Source organism: Sander lucioperca, chromosome 6 (genome assembly GCF_008315115.2).
Source record: "Sander lucioperca isolate FBNREF2018 chromosome 6, SLUC_FBN_1.2, whole genome shotgun sequence".
NCBI lineage: Eukaryota > Metazoa > Chordata > Actinopteri > Perciformes > Percidae > Sander > Sander lucioperca.
Window position 1 is genome coordinate 19052196 of NC_050178.1, and position 17536 is coordinate 19069731.

Here is a 17536-nt window from a genome sequence, read left to right on the forward strand (position 1 = left end):
AGCTACATTGTGCGACGTCATGCAGCAGTACGTTGTCCCTGTTTGTTTTTGTGCTCATTTCGGGAAGTAATCCGAATTCTGTCCTTCTTTGTCAACAGATGCAGTGAAGGGATAGAAGATGAAAATACACAAGAAGGACAAGCAGCAGGTTTGTTTTACACACACGAACACACACACACACACACACACACACACACACACACACACACACACACACACACACACACACACACACACACTAGAAAAGTAGGTCATTATAAAAACCTTTTATACACAGCAGCTTTGATACTAAATAATACATGATATTCTTTTTTAGCTTCAATCTCGAGGGTGTTTAGCGTGTCGATTCTGGACATATTCCTGAGCCCTTTAATACAGTGACCCAGCTGAACATCAGATCCGGGTGCGAGTGTGTTCTGTGTTACTGTTTTTCACACATGAATGAAGGCTCCTGTAATATAAGACAGCGGTAAGACAAATGCTTTCAGCTCTGTTGGCAACAGAGTACTGATCTAATGCTAACGGGGCTCTCGCACCAAAAGTGCAAGTGTAACATTGCACACAGCAAGGCCATTATTTTCAATGGAGAGAGAGCGGCTGCACTCGGCCGGGCAGCTGGCATTTTGACAGCAAGTTGCAGTGAGCATTAGAATTGTACAGGACAGAAGAGAGGAGAAAAGGGTAATACAAAGTTCTGTAAGTTTTTACTAAAGAATCTCAAGCATGGCAGAAAATATCAGAGCATGAGGACACTGGGTCAGAAAATCAATATTGTAATTGCTCACATGCTGATGTAGTCTGTAGGATGGTAGTTAGCTGCTGTGTTGGATAAAGTGCTGCTCTTCATTCTGGGCACTACCTTGCGCAAACTACTCACTCTTGCACATTTGGTCTGAAACCACCTAGTCTATAACTACAATCTACTATATCTGCTCCGTGGCCGCCGGATGTCCCTCACCTTCCTCTTTCTTTGTGTTGGCATTCTAAACTCCGGTGGACTTATGAGGACTATGGTTAACTGCTCCTCAGATCTCTGCAGGGTAAATCCAGACAGCTAGCTAGACTATCTGTCCAATCTGAGTTTTCTGTTGCACGACTAAAACAACTTTTGAACGTACACATGTTCCACCAAAACAAGTTCCTTCCCGAGGCTATTTTGCAGAGCCACCCAAGACGATTGTGCACGTTTTTCTCCCATCCCGGAATGTGGACTAGCCAGACCCTCCTTTGCAGCGCTGTGGAGGAAGGTCTGGCAACGCGAGACTAGAAACCACCAAACTCCACCTCAAAATGGTTGTACTTTGTAGTACTTAAAGGGAGGGATGGTAATGTTGAAAAGCTAGCAAGATTTGAAAGTAGCTTCTCCCCATCTAACCCCTCCCCCTGCCCTCGGGGCTTTGCCCCCACACACAGACTCTGCGTCACTGCTTCAAAACCGAGCGCAGAAAGAACCGCAGTTTTACTTCACGTCTCATTCAGCGGTAAGCAAACGCCTATTATCATACTAGATGTTTAAAGAAAACACGACTGCTGGTAGCAATGCACCAATGACGCGCATTGAGCTCAGGCTCGTACATGGGAGGGGTAGAGTACGTGCAGCCGGGCAAGGAGGCATTTCATTGGTTCTTTCCAAGAGGGCCGCAAGGCTGTGATTGGTGGCCGTTTTTACAGGATCACAGTAACTACAGATAGATTGTTTTCGCTCCTTTTTCAGAGTCCATAAGTTATTTATTGCTGTCGGGGTGTAAAGACCATTTCAAACAATATATATAAAAAAATGTATATTGGAAATAGTTACCAACCCTGCCTTTAAGCACCTAAAATATCCTATATAAAAGAACCTGTTAGGAAAAGAGAGGTCTCAGAACATTGTGTTGTTGTAGATCCATTCAGTAATGCTAAAGTTAAACTGCAAAGGGCTCTTTTCATTTCTCTGTTTTGTGCCTCATTGTCTCCTCGCTCCTCCGGCCTCCTGTCTGTGACCCCAAAACCCATCTCAGCGCGCCATGTTAATGGGATGTCTCAATTCCTAAAATGCATCTTGAGGGGAGAGGAGGCTTTCCGGAGGGGCTATGAGCCAGGATGCACAGGTGTATCCTGGACCTGGGCGATATGGAGGAAGTCAAATATCACGATCCTCTTGACCAAATACATCAATGTCGATATTGCGGCGATATTTTAGGGTTGATAATTGGTGCTTACAAAATATTTACACAAGAGAAATGACATCACTTTACTGTAATGCAGCCTGTGAAACCAGGAAAAGACAACACTTTTGTCACATTGCGATATTACGATATCCAAAATTAAAGATGATACCTAGCCTCAAATACCGATGTGGATGGAATACCGAAATATTACCCAGCCCTAGTGTATCCTAAGTCTTTTTGGGACCCGTGACGTAAAAAAAAGCAAACCATGACAGCTGTACCACACGTCACATTTCATTGAAGTCGCTTTAAAATGACGGCTCCCAAGCACAGATGTGCCTGTTGCTTCGACTCCTCCCTCCTCGTGTCTCTTCCTCGCCTCCTCCACTCGCGCCTCAGGTGGGAGGGAACTGAGACGAGAGGAGAGGAGGCGAGGAAAGGAATCGAATGTTGAGAAGAGGGGATAACCTGGTGATTTGTTTCCAAATGTAGCTTCCTGCGGCATGAGAAACATTCTTGTTTTCATTGTCTGACGTCACTCTGTCTGCTACCAAGTGCACCTGCTTTTTTTTTAAACTTTTATACTTGAAAACTCGAACAATGGAACAAAAATGTGTCCATAGTATATGCACACTTTTCAATCACCTCTTCTCAGTCTCAGCGTTTCCTCCCTTCCAGCCAACAGAAGGTGCATTAAGTAGGGCTGGATATTGTTCAAAACATCTCAATACTAATACCGTGACTTCAGTACTGGTTCCTAAATCATACTTTTTTCAATACCAATTTAAAAAAATTACAACATTACACATTAAGGCACAAATCTTTTAATTTATTAACACTTACACGTGTGTAACGTAGAGTTTTTCCTGCATGTCTCTACGACGTGTAGCATTAGACAGCCAATCACAGACATTATAAGATCTTGGTAGAAACATGCTGCATGCTTATTAGCTCACTGACGCTGATGAGAGGTATTGTAATTGGGTATTGAATGATGAGGCATTTTTCGATACTCAATACTTTTAGAGGCAATTTGGTCGGTGCATAAAAAGTATTGAATCCGGTACCCATCCCTAGCATTATTGGACCTAATTTCCAGGTGTCCGTCTCGCTCATAGTGGTGTAGAATTGTTCTGTTGAAGGTATTTTAGTATTCCTTTTCCATGATGGCTTGCTGTTTGTAATATTTATGAGTCAGGCTGAGCAGTGATGAGTCATGAGTTTTTCTAAGTTGGAGGTGACACAGCAGTCTCTCAGCTGAGCACGAGGCCTCCATACCGCAGTGACAGGGTGCCTGCGCTGTCGTAACCGGGAAACATGATCATTCTCTCCTTATCAACATTATTTGGTGCGTTTACTAGGGGTGTGAATCTTCACTGGTCTCATTATTCCATTCCGATTATCCTGATGACGGTTCGATTCGATATCGCGATGCATCACGATGAGTCCCCTCCTCAAATTTATTATATATTTTCAAATGAACTCCCATTTTTATTGTATCTGCTCTTAAAAAAGACGCTTCCTGAATGAAGCAGAGTCTGAACACAGCAGACATTGGCATGGGGTACTTTCCATAAAATCATCTCTCAATGCAAATCAAACCAGCTATTAGGCTAACCGACATAAAACCATGCCAATCTCTAGGTATGGTGAAGGGTATGTGATGATGTGGGGCTATTTTAATTCCAAAGGCCAAGGGAACTTTATCAGGATGCATAGTATCCTGGATCCATGAAATAACTGGCCTTTAAAATTAAAAATCTGCCTACCTCTATGGGAATTTAACATAGGGGTGTACTCACTTTTGTTGCCAGCGGTTTAGACATTAATGGCTGTGTGTTGAGTTTACACTGTTATACAAGCTGTACACTTAATACTTTACATTGTGGCAAAGTGTAATTTCTTCAGTGTTGTCCCTTAAAAGATATAATGAAATATTTACTAAAATGTGAGGGGTGTACTCACTTTTGTGAGATACAGTATATATATCGGTCTGTCACTGCATCGACAGTGATTCATTTCAACAACTGATTGAACCGATTGAGCCGCGCTTATAGCTGGATAAAGTTCTGAAAAAAATACTGGGAACCAAGCAATCGGCCCGTTCCCCACAGGCCCGCGCTCCAAACGGGCACTGCACTAGAATTCAGAAAATGAAGAAAGAACTTAAAGCTATAATACTTTATAATCTACTTATAATCACTTTGCCTGTTTAAGACCGACTCAGTTGTCAATGTCCCGTCCAATGCCCACGTCGTTTAAATAGCAAATGCACCTGCGCCCATCTGTGCGCCCATGGGCGTGCTGGTCTTACAGGGAGGTGTGTTCACGTGAATTCTCGGCGTATTGCTATCTTGAGGCAGCGAGAAGTGATCGCGCCACTGACCAACAAAAACCTGCTCTAAACTCAATAACGCAGCATTTCATTGTTAGTGTTGTTACACACACTGGGACGCACAGCAGCACACAAACATGCAAAAGATTAAAAATAAAAATATTGCAATGTGAAATAGTATCATGATATGATCTGCTCGCGGGCTTTCACTTCACGCACGAGCAGATCAGTTTCTTCTCCTGAAAATCTCTCCTTCCTGCTTAGCAAATCCGCCATCATAATAGCAATGCGCCAAGGTACAAACGCGCCTGGCTTTTAAAGGGAATGGGAGATGACACTCTGATTGGTTTATTGCATGTTACGCCCAAAACACACCTATGAATTAATGAAGACACTAAGTCCAACCCTTTTGAACCATGCGCCCGGCGCACGGACCCTTTTTATCGCCGTCAAACTAGCAAAAGTGGATTTGGACACACCCTAAACGCACCTGCGCCAGGAGCTTCACGCCGTGCGCGTACATCGATAAAATAGGGCCCCTAATGTTGTTGGCGGCTGCCTATTTAAAGGTCCCATGGCAGGAAAATTTCACTTTGAGGTTTTTTAACATTAATATGCATTCCCCCAGCCTGCCTATGGTCCCCCAGTGGCTAGAAATGGTGATAGATGTAAACCAAGCTCTGGGTATCCTGCTCTGCCTTTGAGAAAATGAAAACTCAGATGGGCTGATCTGGAATCTTCCCTTTATGATGTCATAAGGGGAAAGGTTACCTCCCCTTTTTCTGCTTTGCCCGGCCAGAGAATTTGGCCCGCCCATGAGAAAGCGAGAGACATCATGGCCCCCCCCCCCTCCTCCCTCCTCCTCAATAGCATTTAAAGCTACAGACACAGAAATGGCACATACTAAGGAAAGCTCATTGTGGAACTGGCTCTAGTGGCTGTAATTCTGCACCAAGGCTGAATTTCGGGAAAGAGACTTCAGATACAGTATTAGGAGACCACTAAGGCCTATATAAAAGCATCCAAAGAGCACCATGTCATGGGACCTTTAATGTTTTTATTTTTTTTATTTGAATCATTGTTTGAGGCTTGAAAGGGCAAACTCCTTAATGTCTAATATATTAGGTAAAGTGAGTTTATATGAGCTTGCACTTCATATAATACCAGTTGTATTGATCCCTTCCCACATTAAATCAGCTTTATTATCCCAGCAGGGACGTTTAGTTACAGCAACCACAGTTAAAACAATTAGAAGCCTACAGTGCCACATCCAAACATGATGTTTAAGATGAAGTTTATAACAAAGCATGCCAGGGGCAGAATCAGTGAAATACATACATTTTGGCTGTGTTTTAGAACTGTGCAGTTTGGTTTACAGCTTGTATCAGCTTGTGTTCAGAGGAGAGGTGATGAGATTTTGGCTGATGCAGTGATGGCGTGTCTAGTATCTGATCTACATTTCAGGCGGCCCTCAAGTTATCTCCTCGTTATCTGCCACATCTTGAAACAACTTGCCGATAACGTCATCGCGGCGGAGGGATGTGTAGAGGAACTGATCTCTGTCTGGAAATGTGATTACCGCGTTGGAAGAACTTACAGTACAAAGGAATAGGTGGTGATGGTGTTAACACACTCTCCTGGCATGAACAGAACCTTACTGCATTGGTATGTTTTAAAAGGAGATGGTAGGAATGTCTTGTTAAACGGTGAGGATGATGATCTGCAGGTGAAAGCCCTTTTTTGTCATTGTACAGAATACAACAAAATTAGGAGCGCTCCTTCTGATCAGTGCATTAAAAGTAAAAAAAAAATATATATTACAAAGACAAAAACGACTGAAGCAAACCAACAAAACCAAAGCAAGTTCATATTAACATAATAAGTAAGATAAATAAATCCAATGTAATTTACACTAAAATAAGAGTTCGCTTTGCAAGATAATGGATTTGTATGCAAAATAAGAATTTGAATTGTAAGAATTAGTTTGTTTTGCAGGAATAAGAGTATGTATTGCAGGAATAAGAGTATGTGTTGCAGGAATAAGAGTATGTGTTGCAGGAATAAGAGTATGTGTTGCAGGAATAAGAGTATGTATTACAGGAATAAGAGTTTGTATTGTAGGAATAAGAGTATGTATTGCAGAAATAAGAGTATGTATTGCAGGAATAATAGTTTGTATTGTAGGAATAAGAGTATGTATTGCAGGAATAAGAGTATGTACTGTAGGAATAAGAGTATGTATTGCAGGAATAAGAGTATGTGTTGCAGAAATAAGAGTATGTGTTGCAGAAATAAGAGTATGTATTGTAGGAATAAGAGTATGTATTGTAGGAATAAGAGTTTGTGTTGCAGGAATAAGAGTTTTGTATTGTAGGAATAAAAGTTTGTATTGTAGGAATATGAGTTTGTATTGTAGGAATAAGAGTTTGTGTTGCAGGAATAAGAGTATGTATTGCACATGTAATACTGAATATTATTTATGCAGTTTGATATGCATAATCTAAATACAGCTTTTTGTGCCTTTTTTTCTTTTTCAGTGTCAAAAACTGTTATTGGGGCGACCCAATAGCCGTGTGGTTAGGGCACGTAATACATGGGCGTAAATTCCCTCAGCAGTAAATCCTGGCTGGCCGGATCATTTGCTGCATCTCATTGCTCGAGTCTTTCCCCACATTTCCTGACTCTCTCATAACTATCAGATAAAGTCATAAAATGCCTGAAAATAATCTTTAAAAAAAAATGTTAGCAGTTGTATGTGCATTGCTGTTTTTTCATGTAATTGTACGGCTGCAACAGATAGCCTACCTTTTATTATTATTGAGTAATCTGTGTATTATGTCTAGGTAGAATCGTTTAGTCAAAATAGTGAAACATTTCCCAGAACCCAAAAGTGACTTTTTTAGATTCAGTCTTGTTTTTGTCTGTCCCAACAGTTTACAATGCTATAAAACAGAGAAAAAGCAGCACAAGCTCACATTTTAGAAGCCGGAACTTTGCATTTTCTTTTGGCAATTTTCTTGATAAGTGACTTAAACATGGAATTAATTATCACAATTGATTTCATCTTGATTGATTAATCGATTGATCCACTTTTTGTTTCAGCACATATTAAACATAAAATCACTGAGTGGTGCAGCGTTCACACCAAAGTGCCCCCAACTGTTCTGTTCACTGAATGCATGATTGTTTTTATTTTTATTTTTTTTCCTCCAGTATTTTTATTCCCACCACAATCCATGAATCAGCAATGTGAAACCGAGTTTTCTGCACTTCAAGGTAAAGCAGAGAAAAGACAGAATTCTTTCCTGTCTGAGGCCTAGATTCAGTCACTTTGATCACGTTTCCGTACTCACCCAAACAGCTGAAACGTCCGTCTGCAGTGCTTTTTTCCTTTCCTCCTCCCCCCCCTTCCTCACGTGTTTTTTTTTTTTTTTTTTTTTTTTCTTATTGGGAATAGCAAGAATGTAGCTCTCCTCTGAGCTGGAATTCCTTTTCTCAAGCCCTTTTGGCCCTCTCGCTTTGCATCTGTTTTGTGGTTTCTCAGCAACATTGCACGTATGGGTAGATGGATACGTAAAAGCACACTTTCAAATAGAAAAGCATCATGCTCATTTCAGTCAGCTCTTATTCTAAGCTCAGTAAAAGATGGATTGGTATCTCTCTCTCCCCAACTGTCAAAATTTGAGTTGCATTTTTTCCTAATCTATGTCATCACAGGCTTCCGTTGTTTTGAAAATGACATTCAAAGCAGATCGCAGCATTAAAAAAAGCACAAGATTAACTTCCATCCATCCATCTTCTTCCGCTTATCCGGTAACGGGTCGCGGGGGTAGCAGCTCCAGCAGGGGACCCCAAACTTCCCTTTCCCGAGCCACATTAACCAGCTCCGACTGGGGGATCCCGAGGCGTTCCCAGGCCAGGTTGGAGATATAATCCCTCCACCTAGTCCTGGGTCTTCCCCGAGGCCTCCTCCCAGCTGGACGTGCCTGGAACACCTCCCTAGGGAGGCGCCCAGGGGGCATCCTTACCAGATGCCCGAACCACCTCAACTGGCTCCTTTCGACGCGAAGGAGCAGCGGCTCTACTCCGAGCTCCTCACGGATGACTGAGCTTCTCACCCTATCTCTAAGGGAGACGCCAGCCACCCTCCTGAGGAAACCCATTTCGGCCGCTTGTACCTTGGATCTTGTTCTTTCGGTCATGACCCAGCCTTCATGACCATAGGTGAGGATAGGAACGAAAACTGACGGTAGATTGAAAGCTTTGCCTTCTAGCTCAGCTCTCTTTTCGTCACAACGGTGCGATAAATTGAGTGTAATACCGCACCCGCTGCGCCGATTCTCCGACCAATCTCCCGCTCCATTGTCCCCTCACTCGCGAACAATACCCCAAGGTACTTGAACTCCTTCACTTGGGGTAAAGACTCATTCCCTACCTGGAGAAGGCACTCCATCGGTTTCCTGCTGAGAACCATGGCCTCAGATTTAGATGTGCTGATCCTCATCCCAGCCGCTTCACACTCGGCTGCGAACCGATGAACCGTGAGTGCTGAAGGTCACAGGCCGACGATGCCATCAGGACCACATCATCCGCAAAAAGCAGCGATGAGATCCCCAGCTCACCAAACTGCAACCCCTCTCCACCCCGACTACGCCTCGATATCCTGTCCATAAATACTACAAACAGGATTGGTGACAAAGCGCAGCCCTGGCGGAGGCCAACTCTCACCTGAAACGAGTCCGACTTACTGCCGAGAACCCGGACACAGCTCTCGCTTTGGTCGTACAGAGATTGGATGGCCCTGAGAAGGGACCCCCTCACCCCATACTCCCGCAGCACCTCCCACAGTATCTCCCGGGGGACCCGGTCATACGCCTTCTCCAGATCCACAAAGCACATGTAGACCGGTTGGGCATACTCCCAGGCTCCCTCCAGGATCCTTGCGAGAGTAAAGATCTGGTCCGTTGTTCCACGACCAGGACGGAATCCGCATTGTTCCTCTTCAACCTGAGGTTCGACTATCGACCGAACCCTCCTTTCCAGCACCTTGGAGTAGACTTTACCGGGGAGGCTGAGAAGTGTGATACCCCTGTAATTGGCACACACCCTCTGGTCCCCCTTTTTGAAAAGGGGAACCACCACCCCGGTCTGCCACTCGCAATGTTGAAGAGGCGTGTCAACCAAGACAACCCCTCCACACCCAGAGCTTTAAGCATTTCTGGACGGATCTCATCAATCCCTGGGGCTTTGCCACTGTGGAGTTGTTTAACTACCTCAGCAACTTCCACCAGGGAAATTGACGACAATCCCTCATCATCCTCCAGCTCTGCCTCTACCATAGAGGGCGTATTAGTCGGATTTAGGAGTTCCTCAAAGTGCTCCTTCCACCGCCCTATTACCTCCTCAGTTGAGGTCAACAGCGTCCCATCCTTACTGTACACAGCTTGGATGGTTCCCCGCTTCCCCCTCCCTGAGGTGGCGAACGGTTTTCCAGAAGCACCTTGGTGCAGACCGAAAGTCCTTCTCCATGTCTTCTCCGAACTTCTCCCACACCCGCTGCTTTGCCTCTTTCACGGCAGAGGCTGCAGCCCTTCGGGCCCTTCGGTACCTTGCAACTGCCTCCGGAGTCCTCTGGGATAACATATCCCGGAAAGACTCCTTCTTCAGTCGGACGGCTTCCCTGACCACCGGTGTCCACCACGGTGTTCGTGGGTTACCGCCCCTTGAGGCACCTAAGACCACAGCTCCCCGCCGCAGCTTCAGCAATGGAAACTTTGAACATTGTCCACTCGGGTTCAATGCCCCCAGCCTCCACAGGGATGCACGAAAAGCTCCGCCGGAGGTGTGAGTTGAAAGTCTGTCGGACAGGGGCCTCCTCCAGACGTTCCCAATTTACCCGCACTACCCGTTTGGGTAGTACACTTATGAGCATCCCTATGTTCGAACATGGTGTTCATTATAGACAATCCATGACTAGCACAGAAGTCCAACAACAAACAACCACTCTGGTTTAGATCAGGGAGGCCGTTCCTCCCAATCACGCCTCTCCATGTGTCTCCATCATTTCCCACGTGCGCGTTGAAGTCCCCCAGCAGAACTATGGAGTCTCCCACTGGAGCCCCATTCAGGACTCCATTCAAGGTCTCCAAGAAGGCCGAATACTCCGAGCTCTTGTTTGGTGCATACGCACAAACAACAGTCAGAGTTTTCCCCCCCACAACCCGCAGGCGTAGGGAGGCGACCCTCTCGTCCACCGGGGTAAACTCCAACGTAGCGGCGCTCAGCCGGGGGCTTGTGAGTATCCCCACACCCGCCCGGCGCCTCATACCCTGGGCAACTCCGGAGAAGAAAAGAGTCCAACCCCTATCCAGGAGTATGGTTCCAGAACCGAGACTGTGCGTAGAGGTAAGCCCCACCAGATCCAACTGGTAGCGCTCCACCTCCCGCACAAGTTCCGGCTCCTTCCCCCACAGAGAGGTGACGTTCCACGTCCCCAGAGCCAGCGTCTGCTGCCCAGGTCTGGTCCGTCGAGGCCCCTGACCTTCACTGCCACCCATGTGGCAGCGCACCCGACCCCAGCGGTTCCTCCCACAGGTGGTGGGCCCATGGGTTGGAGAGAGAGGTGCCACGTAGCTTTTTCGGGCTGTGCCCGGCCGGGCTCCGTGGCAAACCCGGCCACCAGGCGCTCGCTGACGGGCCCTCCATCTGGGCCTGGCTACAGACGGGGGCCCCGGGCTTCCTCCGGGCAGGGTCACTCCATCTCTACCTCGTTTTTTCATAGGGTTTTTGAAGATTAACTTGTGATTGAATATTGACAAAAATCTCTTCAGGTCCCAGCTCACATTGTAGCATCCTGATGAGATATGTGTCCGAATTGATCAGTATGATGTTAAATGAGGGGAAATAGAATCCTTTATATAAGGTTACAGTGTAGTCAAGTCACCACCTGTCGAGTCCAAGTCAAGTCTTGAGTCCCCAGTGTAGTAGTGAAAGTAGTGAAATCAGATATTTAATAGAGTCCTCATCAGGGTGGGAAATTAACTAACCAGCCACTGTGGCTGGTGGATGCCCAATTTTACCAGCCACTTGTATTTTTTACCAGCCACTTTTTCCGGAATTCAGATTTATAAAAGTGCACTAGCATATTTTCAATTGCTTCAATACATTATTTTTTATTTTTATTATTATATTTTTTTATTAATATAGGCAAATAAAAAGTGATGTGAAATAAAGCCTGCGAGACCATGGTAAAATTGTGTTTGGTCATATTCTACAGTAATTGTAGGCCTACATGTTTAATGAACAAAAAAAAAAAATTGACTCACCTCTCAGTAACATAGCATTAACCAGTCCCTCCAGGATTTCGCGGCCTTTTTTTGAGATTGTTGCGGCCCAAAATGCCTGATTTTGCGGGAGCTTTTGTAAAAAATAGCGATAAAAGTTGCATAGTTGTATAGTTCTTTAAAAATGAAAAGGAAACTTATTTTGGGGAGAACAAAACTACTCTGGGCTGAGTTTTCCTAGTAACCTTACCAAAAAGGCTCAGGATGCTGCAAATGTTGGTATAATATGAAAATGGCTGGTGGATTTAAGACAAAAAATAATAATTTATTGAATGAATCAAATTTGAACATTTCTGTCAGTGGCTTGTTGATCTTTACATTGTTAGTTAATTTCCTATCCTGGCCTGGGACACACATTCATACTGTTTGATAAAGTACTTTAACTTATCATTGCACTTACAATAACGACCGTAGCTGTCCTCAATTTAGGTCATCATGTACGTCTCATCTATTATCATTTTTTCCTGCATCCACCGGGTGTGTGTGGGTGTGGGTGTGTGTGTGGAAATGAGCAGCAGAGAGCCGACAGTATTAAAGCAGCAGCAGCTTTCAGCGACTGAAAAATCGTTAAAGCGTACACTGATGTTACATACAGGTTGGCAGGACGGTCTGAAATGTTTTGCACTGTCTTTCGCTGTACGTTTTGTCAATGCACCACTTGTTCGAAAAGTAGGCTACCTTCTCTTTTTCTTTACTTCTCCCTCAACAGTTTGTACATTCGTAGCTAATGCTGACTCCGCGGCGGGCCTCCTAACACCGGGGATATGTCGCCACATGTTTTTAACCGATAATTTTCGTTTCGTCTGTACCTCAGCTCAGCTACATTGTGTCATGAACTAGCGCTGAAAACTACTTGACAAAAGTCTGGAGTTGACGGAAATATGCGTGGTCAAAGCCCCGGCTGTGAACGGTTTCTTTTCCTATAAGTTCTTCACAATAAAAGTCCTCCGTTATTTTGGTATTTGAATGTTTTTATTATGAAGCAGCAACATCCGGAAATGTTGGGCATTCATTAGCAGTAACGTAACGCCACTCCTATAAGCATTGTGCATTGTTTCTTAGCAACAGCATTCTTTGACAAAAGCTGTCCAATGCGTTACAAGGAATGTTTTACAATCCACCCGCCACTTTGAAAAAGTACCCGCCATTGGCTGGTGGCGGGTGCTAATTTCCCACCCTGGTCCTCATTACTTTTGAAATTAATTCAGAGGTTAATTGTTTTTTTTTTGTGACCAACATTGTGATTAATTCCTTCAGTCCACCACGGAGCCCCACCACAACAACACATTGGTAACTATCAAACATTCGCCGGTTGCAGCTCCTCAAATGGGAAGATTTGCTGCTTTCATTTGTTCTTATTAGGGATGTCACAATACCAAAAATCTACTTGGGCGGTACTCTCTGGATGGGAGCTCCAAGTGTAGTCAGGAATGCTGTTGCTGTAGATGTAATGCACACGTGTCAAACTCAAGGCCAGGGGGCCAAATACTGCCCCTCACAAGTTTTGATCCGGGCCCGCATATCTAATTTAGGTTCACAATAAAAACTGCAGTTACGCCACACCCCAAGCAGAATTTTGGCAGATTTTCCCACTTTGAGACTCAGAAATTCCCCCAGAAGCAGAGAGTTTTCATATTCAGGCTGTGAAACAGGTTGCTGTGAGTCGGCTATGTATGTAGCCTACTTTAAAAAATGTAATTGTTTTTGCTTGATTTGCTAAATTCTATGATGGCTGAGGAACTTTTTTGCTGACTTTTGTAGGGCTTTATGTGGACCATATAGGCTTTATGAGACATGCAATACTACAGTCAAAAATATTTGACTTTTTCGATTACATAAAAGCATGTCACTGAACTAAACATGTCTGGCCCTTGATGTGATTCTCATTTTCCAGTGTGGCCCTTAGCGAAATTGAGTTTGACACCCCTGATGTAATGTAACGGTAAAGCCAGAGGCTGACTGCGGTCAGGTCAAGCCGTCGTGCACGGCAACGGACATGAGGCGCTCTGTTTTTCTCTGTTTTTCTGTACTGGTGGGTCTTCTTCTTCTTCTTCTTCTTCTTCTTCTTCTTCTTCTTCTTCTTCTTCTTCTTCTTCTTCTTCTTCTTCAAAACTTGTCCGGAAGAATTGCATCCCCGGTACCTACGGTACTTTAGAAAAATGAGTACTGTATCAAAATTTTGGTACTGAGTTGGTATCGAAGTACCAGGTCTCGTGACATCCCTAGTTCTATATTCTTGTGCTATACTATATTATTATAAATAGAATGTATTTGGGTTTTGGAACGTTTGGTGGACCAAACAAACACTTCTAAAACATCACCTTCGGCTCTGAGAAATTGTGATCTGTGCTTTTCTCTAAACATTTATTGATTGATTGGTAATGTAAATGGTGGTCAGGTGCAGCCCTGCCTCAGTTCATGGGTGTGCAGCACAGCTGGTATAAGTGGCTCAGATGTGCAACTGGCATTTGATTTGGCATCACCATGGGCACTGCACGTATTACCACAAGTTACTGCAATATCTACACTGTTCTCAATTTGTATTCTGTGCATGTCTCTGCTAAACGAGATTGTCACAATTACTGATCCACCCATCTGATACACTGAATCATCATCAGAGACAATAAGCTTATTATAAACCGACATTTTAGTGGCTAAATGTGACTCTTATTAATTAATTAATTAATATTGTGTCTTAATATTGTTTCTTAGTCTATGTTGTTTCCAGACATTGCTTTAAAAAAATATATACTTAAGTCAATAAAACAAAATGTTTTTCTACGAGCCTAAAGGAATGTTGGTTAATAGATGCCCTTTACTTATAGTAGTGATGTGTTGTTACAGCCTCATGTTACCTACAAGTAGAGTATAGTATACTTATTTAAAATCTGTATAGATTTTAAATAAAAAAAAAAATGATAGAGAGCACTGGTATTGAGTAGTCTTAATTGGCCAAAACCTTTAGTTTAGTTATCAGGGGAGAGTGTGTGTGTGTGTGTGTGTGTGTGTGTGTGTGTGTGTGTGTTACTATTTTCGTGGGGTCCAAAAACCGGGGAATACAGTATACTTGTGGGGTCTGCACAGCCGTGTGTGTGTGTGTGTGTGTGTGTGTGTGTGTGTGTGTGTCACTGCCGTGTGTATACGCTGTATATTCAACATGGCAATATGGCCGTTTTTCCGTAACTTAGATGAACTTCTTCTATTATTCAGCCACTTAAAAAAATGTGTTCTGCATTAATCCTTCCTTACAGAAGCTGAGCAGTGTTAGACCTGTGTGAAATCCAGGTTGGGAGCAGGGTCGTGCGCCAAAGTAGCACATGTGTTAGCCTAGCATTGTTAACCAAACACACAGTGTTAGTCACACACTCGAATTCTGCTTGCTGTTGTAGCCGTGAAAGGAAGCAGCAGCATTGATGAGACTGCAGTGCTCATGGTCTATATTCGTGTGTGTGTGTGTATGTGTGTGTGTGTGTGTGTGTGTGTGTGTGTGTGTGTGTGAGTGATTAATAGCCAGCGTGATTGCAGGCAGCCTCCCTCAGCTGTGTTCGCTCTGCTTTACTGGGCTGACAGAGCGTGCTACACTGCAGCACGTCACTTGTGTGTGTGTGTGTGTGTGTGTGTGTGTGTGTGTCTGTCAGACTTTATGTTTTTGTGTGAAGAGAGTGACAGCGTGTTAGTGCGTATTCGCACAAAGGAGAGACGGACCGTGTGTGTTTTTAAAAAAATTCTTTATGCATGTAGTCATCCATGTAAGCACGTTGAGCCGTGAAACTTGTGAAGATGCTTGTGTCAGAGTGTGTGTGTGTGTGTGTGTGTGTGTGTGTGTGTGTGTGTGTATGTGTTTGTTTTTAAGAGGGGCTAAGCCGTGTATGTAGTCAGTCATGTAAGCACACCGAGTGGGAGTGAGGGAGCAACTCTTTATGTGTGCGTGCATGCTTGTGTAGTCATGTAAGCACATTCAACCGTGACGTGATGCCACTATTGTGTGTGTGTGTGTGTGTGTGTGTGTGCGCGCCAGTTTTGTTGTTGTGGAGATGGATGGCAGCAGTGTGGGTCATTACTGAGCCTGAGTTAGCTTAGCAACTAATTTTAGCTTCTAGGTTACCTGTAACCGTGTCTGCCGAAGTGGTTTTTCTGTACGAGGAGGCAAAGCAAGTGAACATGGAGCGAGGTGAGCGTGGAGATAGTTTATTTTTATTTATTAAAAATCTTCTAAAGTGAAAAGGCTGGTTGGGATGTAAACAAAGGTTATGAGCACCGGGGTTCAAACCTGATGAGGATGTCTTATTCGTCTAAACCACACACGATGCCCCGTGTGTCTGTTTTTTTTTTAAAAGGTATAGCGGTCAATGCCCCCCTGCTTCCAAATTAGTTCTTTTTCTGTTAAATGAATAATAAAGGAGGGTTACATTGAGTTTTAATTGATAATGTGTGAAAGTGAGTGAGTTTTATTTGTTCAACTCCTGAAGAACATCTGTCAAAGTGTCAAAGGATAATTCCAGTTTATTTTTCAGCCTGTGACATGTGGCCGCCCAAGCAATGTTACAATACATAATATGAGCATAAATTAGGCTGTAATAAAAAGTTTAAATACAGGAATGACTATTGAACAAATGTTTCCAAACAAACAGGATTTTTACATGCATTTGTTCAAACGCTTGTCCCAGAGTAGGACTAAAAATAAACATTGAAAGTAGCCACCTTAAACATAAATGAAGATCTGAAACCATATGAAAATGCTGCCAACAGATCAGGACCAACAGTATTTAACATAATAAAGGAGCCTGTAGTGTGTTGATCCTCAGAGAAAATGCAGTTCTATGTGAGAAGAGTGTTTACAGTATACAGTACTGGAGAGTGAAAGGAGCTGTTTGAAATTAGGCATAGGGAGATGACATTTACTAAATGGTCATAAGATGAATATCATGGATCTGTGGGGAGTTTGGGTCATTACGGCTGCGAGGCAGAAAATGTAGATAAAAAATGCAACGGCTAAATATTTAAAATCTCGTAAACAAAAAGAATTCTCGCTGTGTTGCTGTCAATGGATTCACGTGTGGGACGGAGTACATGTCATGCACCCCTCAGTTCTCTGATCCACAGTTAGAATTGTTTATGGGATGTGTCGAGTGAGCAGAAAGGTGTGCAGGAGGCGGCTTGTTCTGCGATACGGCCTTTGCTTCAGCTTGCTTTTCGTGTCAGGTAAAGCTTGTGGCATCATGCAAATGTGGCCTACTTGGCCAGCAGTGATTCTGCTGTTACTCATTCTGGTGCAAGTGGCCTAGTTACACCCGTGCCCTTCGTCATTTCAAACACTAGACACACACAGTTTTGAATGATTTCAATTCATTTTCGGTCTTATTCAAATTGAAAACACTACTGATGTAAACAATCATGATTAACCCCTAAAGTACTCTCGCATTGCCAGACCTTCCTCCACAGCGCTGCGGAGGAGGGTCTGGCTTGTCCACACAGCATTCTGGGATTGTAGAAAAACGTACTCTGGTTTATTGGCATTTCTTTAAAGGTACAATATGTAACATTTCTGCATTAAAAGGTCTAAAAATGACCCATGTTATATATTTTGTTGAGTTGTGTACTTACACTATCCTAAATGTTTCCAACAATTTTCAAACCCAGAGAAATCTGTAATTTTATTTTTGACACGGGACGTCTCTTTTAGTCGCCTGTCAGTGGCGTCATATAAC

At 43.7% G+C, this 17536-nt stretch overlaps 1 protein-coding gene across 5 annotated transcripts in view; it reads left to right on the plus strand.

Annotated features, from left to right (window-relative positions):
• Positions 1–17536, plus strand: part of chd6 (chromodomain helicase DNA binding protein 6) — a 162258-nt gene that overhangs the window by 29695 nt on the left and 115027 nt on the right. For all 5 annotated transcript variants that reach the window (XM_031277203.2, XM_031277200.2, XM_031277204.2 and 2 more), the window contains one exon: positions 99–148. In XM_031277203.2, coding sequence (XP_031133063.1) covers positions 119–148 — 30 coding nt within the window. In that variant the 5' untranslated portion in view covers positions 99–118. The remainder of the gene's footprint in view (positions 1–98; positions 149–17536) is intronic.